Source organism: Lygodium microphyllum, chromosome 10, assembly GCF_053477565.2.
Source record: "Lygodium microphyllum isolate KBCC chromosome 10, Lygodium_microphyllum_v1.1.10, whole genome shotgun sequence".
In the NCBI taxonomy this organism is placed as follows: Eukaryota; Viridiplantae; Streptophyta; class Polypodiopsida; order Schizaeales; family Lygodiaceae; genus Lygodium; species Lygodium microphyllum.
This window is the reverse complement of record NC_141144.1, coordinates 101,861,798-101,870,412: the sequence shown is the minus strand read 5'-3', so window position 1 is coordinate 101,870,412 and position 8,615 is coordinate 101,861,798. Positions and strand designations below refer to the sequence as shown.

The window sequence follows — 8,615 nt, the reverse complement described above, 5'->3', positions numbered from 1 at the left end:
CTGTATGCAAATCCGGAAAAGAGTGAATTCTTTAAAACAGAAATTGAGTATTTAGGTCCTATTATATCATCTGATGGAATTAAAGTTGACCCTAAGAAAATAGATGCAATATTGAATTGGCCTGTACCTAAAAATGTGCATGAGTTACGATCTTTCCTAGGTCTTGCTAGTTTCTATAGGAAGTTTGTGCATAATTTTTCATTACTTGCTTTACCATTAACCAAACTTCTGAAGAAAGGTATTGTTTATCATTGCTCCGATAATCAACAGAAATCCTTTGACTTATTGAAACATGCATTAACCCATGCTCCTGTACTACAGTTGCCTGATTTTAATAGACCATTCTTTTTAGTAGTGACTGATGCTAGTGGATCAGGAATAGGAGCCGTACTTATGCAAGACAATCATCCTATAGCCTATTCTAGTTGTAAACTGAAACCCTATGAACTGAAATATTCCACATATGACAAAGAATTATTAGCTATTGTACAAGCCTTAAGACAATGAAAATACTACCTAATGGGTTCAAAATTTATGATTAAGACCGATCAGCAAAGTATTAGACATTTACTTAGTCAACCCCAAATATCTGACCGACATATCAAATGGGCATCCTTTATTCAGAGTTTTCATCCTATCATGCAATATCAACCCGGTAAAGAAAATGTAGTGGCTGATGCATTAAGTAGAAGACCTCCCATTTATAATATTTCTGTTATATCTTTTGATTCTTTGATTGCTATGAAAGATACTTATCATCACGATATTACTTTTCATGCTGATTGGAATAAATTAGTTCAAAATAACTTGATTTCTATTGATTCACTGTCATATAATGATGGATTTATGTTTTATGAAAAGAGATTATGTGTTACAGTTCCATTCAGATCTTTTGTTTTGAATGAGATTCATTGTCATCCATATCAAGGTCATAGAGGTATCATATCTACTTTACATACATTAACTGAAGATTTTTATTGGCCGCATATGGACACTGATGTATCTAACTTTGTTTCTGAATGTTTGATTTGTCAAAGAGTTAAGAGACATCATGGTAAACAGTATGGATTACTTATGCCTTTGTCTATTCCATCGAGACCATGGGAACAAATTTCTATGGATTTTATTACTGGTTTACCCAATACTAAATCCAACCATGATATGATTTGGATAGTAGTAGATAGGTTTAGTAAACAAGCATATTTCATTCCATGTAAGAAAACTTTAACAACATCAAAGGCAGCACAATTGTTTTTGAAAATTGTTTTCACTAACCATGGATTACCAAAAGTTATTATTTCTGATCGTGATTCTAGATTTTGTAACAACTTTTGGATTACTTTGTTTGCTAACCTTGGCACAAAATTTGATTTTTCATCTGCATTTCATCCTGAAACTAATGGACAAACAGAAGCCACTAACAGTACTATACTAGATCTTTTACGTGCTTACACTATTTCTAAACCACAGACATGGGATACACATTTGCATTTATTACAGTTTGCATATAACAATACACCACACACATCTACAAAGAAAGCTCCGTTTGAAGTGATTTATGGTTATAGATTATCTACACCTGTTGCATCTTTGTCAAATAGAATTCAGAGTGCTGATAATATTGCTAGTATGCATAATACTATTTTTGATGAGGTTAAAGTCATGATTGCCAAAGCCTAGCAATCATATACCAAACAAACCAATAAGAAAAGACAAGCAATCAATTTCAAAGTTGATGACTATGTTTGGTTGAGAATAGAAAAACGTAGATTACAAAGTGTAGATAGACACGCAGTTGTTAAATTAGCACCTAGATTCTATGGACCATTTAGGATCATTCATAAAATTAATGACAATGCATTTAAGTTAGAATTACCACCTCACTGGAAAATTCACAACACATTTCATATTAGTTTATTAAGATCCTTTAAAGGCCAATTACCTGTACACCCTATTTATGAAAACCCACCTTTGTTAGAGGAAGAGACTGAAATACTTGAACCTGAAGCTATCATAGATACTAACTTTCTGACCACTAGAACTAGCCGAAGATATTCTAGATATTTAGTCAAATTTAAGAACCATCCTGTAGAAGAAGCCCAATGGATGCACGCTAGAGACTTAAATGCTTTTCCCACTTTGTTAGCTCCACATTGAGCTAATAGCGATTGAGGTCAATTGCTATCCCACCCCGGGGGTATGATGCCAGGAGGCATATTTCACGGTGGATTCTGTGCCATGGTGGATTCTGTGCCACAGTGGATTCGGTGAGGTTTTTCGGTGGATTCCGTAAACTTTGATGACCGGGGCTCATACACAAAGTGGATTCTTTGTGCGAGAAGTTGATGGGGACGCCTGTCCTTTTCGGGCATTTCATTAATTTAGTGTGTACATGGGTGATTCCATAGCGGGTGATTCCACAAAATGCATATTAAATTAATAAACGTTTATGAGTTTAGAGTGCGCACTCGTAATAAATTAAGGTTAGGATTGATTTCTAACCAATTGATTTATTTATGTAGCTGAAGATTGCTAGGAATTCACTTTTGTCGGTTTAATTGTATTATTTTACTAACGATTGTGAATGCTTCAGTTGATGTGTAGAGATAGCAACAGTGGCGGAGAAAAGCATTGGAGGATAGCGACTATTCGATTTATCATTTATATTTTGATGGGTACATACATTTGGCATGGCGCCTATATTTTGTCGCACCTATTTATTGAGGCGTTGGATATTTATTATTATTTTGTATGCGCATGGGCACACGATTATGTTGTTTGTACTTGGACATTATATTGGGCATGCCAGACTCTTTGAGCACCGTCCGTTAGCTTTATTCCTATTTTGTGCTAAAGCAAACTCAAAAGCTAAAAGCTTGCTATTTTGTAATTTGGGATATTATTTGAGCTTAAAGATGATTAATACATAAAATACATGCTTTTGGAGCGCTCACACAAGGCATGGGGAGAGATTGCACCAAATTGGTCTCTTGTTCATGTCGTGCATGCTTTTTACTTTGAGTTTTGTGCAAAAAGTAGAGTTCTTTTGTTCTTGGGGACATTCCGGCATTCACTACGCAAGCATATAGCATCCGATCTGCGCACCAGGCCATGGCTCGTGGTAGAGGACAGCCTTCGAGCTGCTGGGATGAAGATACTTGCGCGGACAATGGCATTCATAAGGATATCAGAGCAACAAGTGGTTTTAAAGGGGACAGTACACATCCAACAAATTATGATGATTTGCAATACCAAGAGAAAGAGGAAGTTGAAAGTGATGATGTATGCTCCCGTTTGCTGCATTTGGATGTCTTGAGGATATCCTATGCATGGTTTATTAGAGGTCTAAAGTATTCATGGGATCATCACAAGTTGAATTGACCAGCTATTTCATGGTTCTTACTCTGGTGAAATAGTAAATTGTGGCACTTATGTTATTATTGGAGTGTTGATTTTGTGATCCTGGCAAATGTAGGCTCTCAAGGATCGTGCAGTGCACAGAATAGAGGGAGGGGGATGCAACTACTTTGGGGCGCTTAAGATGAAACAGAAAGTGGAGTCAGAGAAGTTTGCCAAGCAGCAGCATGGTAGCGAGGGTGTGAATATGGTAATCTCCTACTTTCAGGTTGCCAAGGTGTTCCTAATCCAAAGCTATGGTTCCATAAAGTTAAATAATACGATCACATCTTTTTGCAGAACAGTACAGCTAAGGATTGGATGAGGATCCTAATTCAGCAGACTCATGTGTTTGCATACTTATCACAAAGTCCCTAGGGTATTTTAGGGTCACCCAAGGGTTGATATGTAAAAGTTTTACTTTTAATGTTGTTAATATGTTCACGAAATTGTCTTGTAAGGGTGGATCTCGAGAAAGGTAACGAGAGGCCTTTCAAATCTTGTCACCTGTTCTTTAATCATCATGTGTGGAGAGTAGTGTTGTGAGATGCTTTATGAGAGTTTCTCAAGGGATAGGTACTGAGAGGCCTTTAAAATCCTGTCACCTATTCTTTTAATCATCGTCTGTGGAGAGTAGTGTTGTGAGATGCTCTATGAGATTTTCTCCACCTGGCTCCTAGTAAGTTACTGATGATGTGCTTGTTTATGTTTAGCAGCATCACTTCGGCACATAATAGTTCAACATGAGTTGCTAGCCCATAGGATCCACACATTCTTTTTTATTCCTTGACCTCGAATGATTACATCAATATGGATGGACCAACTTAGTAGTTAGATCTTTCCTTATGGAATGGAGATTGGATCAGAGGATATGGCAGCCATCTTGTTCAGACCATGTTTATTTCCCAATATGATATATCTTAATTAAAATTTGCTCATCATCTCGCACTTGCATAATAGTTTGGAATGAGAGATGTTAGTGCCTATGGTTTTGAGGAATGTTAATGCTCAATGTTGGAGGAGTGGTAAACAATAGTAAAGCCTTTGTCCAATGCGGAGGAGTGGTTGAGCAACCATAAGTGTTTGAAAGTCGCCACAATTAAAAAAACGTGTTTGTATTTCCAACCTTGAATAGTGAGTTAAATACTCCTTGAAATAAGCTCAATGTAGCTTAATATTTCCCTGAGATAGCCCCAATAGGTCCTAAGAAGTCTAGAGCATTGAGAGCCCAATAAAAACCTCAAGAGGTAGAGTTATGGCTGTCAATGTGAAACCCTGTTGTAGATAACTCAAATGAGAGCTAAAGCAATATCGGATTGAGCTTAAGCTCATGGAGAACATGGCTCTAATAATACCAGTTGAAGGGAGAAGCCCAAGTGGAAGCATGAGCGAGCGGAAGTAAGAGAGATGTGAGCTATGGCGGATGGAGTAAGAGAGCAAGAGAGAGATACTCAAGATGTGGGAATTCCAACAGTCACAATATGTGATCGACCTTCCCTTTATTTAAATGTCATTGAAAAAATAAAAAATGAAGTGATAGTGATGGGTGCTCATTTCTTGCAATGTGCAGGTGCATGTATTGGTAGTGTAGTAATATAGGGGCAACTAAGCACATGCGCCTTTATCCCCAACACTCGGGGGTTTCAAAGATGTATGACCTGATGATCTAGAAAACCATGCACTTTTTGGTAACCTTAATTTTTAGCAATCTTATAATGTTTGCGCTTTGCCATAACCTTCATATTACCAATCTTGTGAAACATTATCGTTCATTTTTAATGTGGGACACGATTGATAATAAAGTCAATGTTAATTGGAAGGTTTCAAGAAAAGACGGAAAAGTTGCAACGTTGGAAGTATTACAGGTTGGAGAATCGTATTGTCTAAGCTCGCTAGATTTTGAGTTATGGTGTACGTAGTATATCAAAATAGCGAGGAATGCGTAGTATACCAACGCTTCAAGCAAAGATTTTTATGGGCCAGCTTAAGCAAAATACGGCCAAAATGAACTTGAAGCGTTCACGTCGACGTTGCTTCAAGCGATCAGCTCCACCCTCCTGTCGTGTCCTCTCCTCTCCGCTCGTCGTCCCCCTGTACATGATCTCTTCTTGGAGCAACATATATAAAGGAAGAGGCCTGATCACCATTCTGCATTCGCATACAAGGCGCTCTAGATCTGATCTCGCACAGCAGTACTCCGGACCAGGAAATTATCAAATAGCTGCTGCTTACAATGTCTATGGCGCCTTTGACTCATAATCGCCCTGCCATCAGCAGCTTCTTCTTATCGTTGTCGTCCTTCTTCATGTGCGCTTGTGCTGCGGTGCTGCTTAACTTGTCTGCACTGAGCGACGGTGTGTCGACGCTGCAGTACTCGGCAGCGCTGCACGACGAATACGCCGGGGAGGATAGCTTCCCGCCGCCGGAACAGCTGTCGGCCCTGTTTCTGGGCTGGCTAGAGAAGCACCCCCGCGAGTACGACAGGGAGACTGCCGAGGGTTCTCGGTCCTTCGAGAAGCTACAGCGCTTCGCGATATTCTGCGACAACTTTCGCCACATCTTCGAGCACAACAGGGGGCGGGCCGCCGGCGCTAGCCAGCATCATTACTGGCTCGACCTGAACGATCACGCGGATCTCACGCACGAAGAGTTCAAGGCCCGCTACAACCTGGGGCGGGCGGGCGGGCCGGCGGGGGGCCTGGACCGGCGGCCAACGGCAGCGGTACGGCTGGAAGAAACCGAAGTGTTGGCCCCGTGGTGGTGGTGGCCGTACGGCAATGACAAGGCGGCGGGTGACGGCGGCGACGAGCTCCCGGCGTCTGTGGACTGGCGCGCGAAGGGGGCCGTGACGGGCGTGAAGAACCAGGGGCAGTGCGGCAGCTGCTGGGCGTTCTCGACGGTGGTGGCGGTGGAGGGAGCCCACCAGATAGCCAGCGGGCAGCTGGTGTCGCTGTCGGAGCAGATGCTGGTGGACTGCGACACCCAGTCCAATAGCGGCTGCAACGGAGGCTCCATGCCCCTTGCTTTCGAGTTCCTCATCAACAACGGAGGCATCGACACCGAGGACGACTACCCCTACCAAGCACGACAAGGGCAGTGCCTTGCCTCCAAGGTATGACGACCTAATAATATCAGCTTCGTACTGTAGTAGATACACACACACACCACACAGGACACCACGACATCGTCATCCTCAGCTTCTCCGCCTGTTCCAATCATGGGGGACGGCCCGGAATATTATACATGCAGCTGTCCCGGGTGGCGCCCTGCGGCCGGCCATCTGCCATGCCGGAGCACTTAGCTAGGCTAGGCTAGGCCTTCTTAATCAATCTTAATCACGGTTTGATATCCTTAACACATTCTTGTGCCTACACATTGTTGTGTACTCCAGACGAACACGCATGCTGTAACCATTGATAGCTACGTGGAAGTTCCTGATAACGATGAGGAAGCCCTCCTTCGAGCAGTTGCCAAGCAACCTGTTAGCGTTGGCATTGACGCTAGTGACAGAGATTTCCAATTCTACGCCGGGGTAATGTACAATCCAATGTCTCTTTTTACCATTTCATTAGCCAATATTTGAGGTGAGCTTTATCAAGATAGTACCACCATATTATGGTGTCATTTGTTGACGAATTGAGCGCTATTGAGAAGGAAATTTATTGGAAAATATTCATCCATTATTGGATTAATGTTTCATGACATGCTAAAATGTAATATCACGCTCTCAAAGTTCTTAACTTTTGTAGGGCGTATACGACGGAAAATGCAATACTCAGCTTGATCACGGGGTTGCCATTGTTGGCTATGGTACCAACGCAGAAGGCTTAGACTACTGGATTGTAAAGAACTCGTGGGGTCCAAGATGGGGTGATGAGGGATTCATCTTGATGAAGCGTGGGACAACTCGACCTGAAGGCCAATGTGGGATCAACATTATGGCTTCTTTCCCCATCAAGAAGCAAGCCAACAGCAGCCGCAATATTCACCAAAGAGGATGCCATGATCACCACACCAACTCTTTCTCTACATGCCCTCTTACAAGCGAGTTGTAAAACTCAACACAATGCACAATTGACTACTTCAACACATATTATAATTCATCCTCCTTTATTCTTTAATGCTTTGACAATCGCTAATTGTGGCTTGAGTCATGCTAAATGGCCCCACCGCCCCACCCTTCATGCAGAATTAAGAATGGAGGAAATCAAGTATTGTTTCTCCTATGATCAATAACCCTTAATGATGTCGAATGCAACATCAAATTAGCACTACTCCACATGTATACACTTAGAATCCCCAATTTTAAGAAAATATTAAGATGGAAAACCAAGGTGTCATGAGTTCGTTATACTAGACCTAAGTCAAGTGAAGGTTAGCACTAAATTGCTAAAGCTGTGACATATAATTTCATGATGCGAAATTTGATGTTAATTATTTAAAGATACATGTACTTTATTAACATGCTCTGTGCTCAGCCAAGTTGGAAGTGGGATAGTAATGATGCTTATCTAGATGTATGTGATATATTAGTCATTGTACTAAAATATTGTATGATTCAATGCACATGTGAGGACATATTGCATTGCCCTAATATATATTATGGAAGGGCCACTAGGGTTATTGAGCTTAATGCTATATTAGCAATAGAGGGACACCGCTAGAATTTTAACAGGGTTTGGCAACAAAACACAATGGATCGTTTCATGCTACAACCCATTTAATTATCAAATATCACTTCGCCAAATGGAGGTGAGAAGAAAGTAGGAATGCTTTGTCTTTTGGACGTTTTGCTAAGGTACATGGATGATTAGCAATAACTATAGCTTACTAAGACTATATCTTTTGAGAAGCTGATCTAGTAATTTAAAAATGTCAACTCAATTGATATAATAGTCATTTAGTTTTTTTCTTTATAAGAGAATGATATCTTGGCCACAAATCCTAGCAAGGCTGCAAAATTATGGGAAGCGTGCTAAGAGCCTTCTTCACCTCATGAAAGCACCTTTGGCTTTCGTCACTCCACAGGAGCTCCTCAGAGTGGGGCAATTGTTGCAAGAGGAGATGAATGAACCACCCCATATATCACACCTTCTGAATGAAACAGGGTTAGTTGCTTCACAGAAGATGGTGATGGTACCACCAATAGGATCTTAACTTTGTTTGGATCCGCTTCAATGCCCCTCGCACTTATAACATGCCTTAAGAAAGTTACACTG

At 41.1% G+C, this 8,615-nt stretch overlaps 1 protein-coding gene across 1 annotated transcript; it reads left to right on the top strand.

Moving 5' to 3' along the window:
- The first annotated feature begins 5,560 nt into the window (after positions 1-5,560).
- LOC148030361 (cysteine protease XCP1-like) lies at positions 5,561-7,725 on the top strand. Its single transcript, XM_087686680.1, has 3 exons — positions 5,561-6,508; positions 6,788-6,928; positions 7,146-7,725. The coding sequence occupies exons 1-3, from the start codon at positions 5,630-5,632 to the stop codon at positions 7,449-7,451; spliced, it is 1,326 nt and encodes a 441-aa protein (XP_087542806.1). The 5' UTR covers positions 5,561-5,629; the 3' UTR covers positions 7,452-7,725.
- The last annotated feature ends 890 nt before the right edge of the window (positions 7,726-8,615 follow it).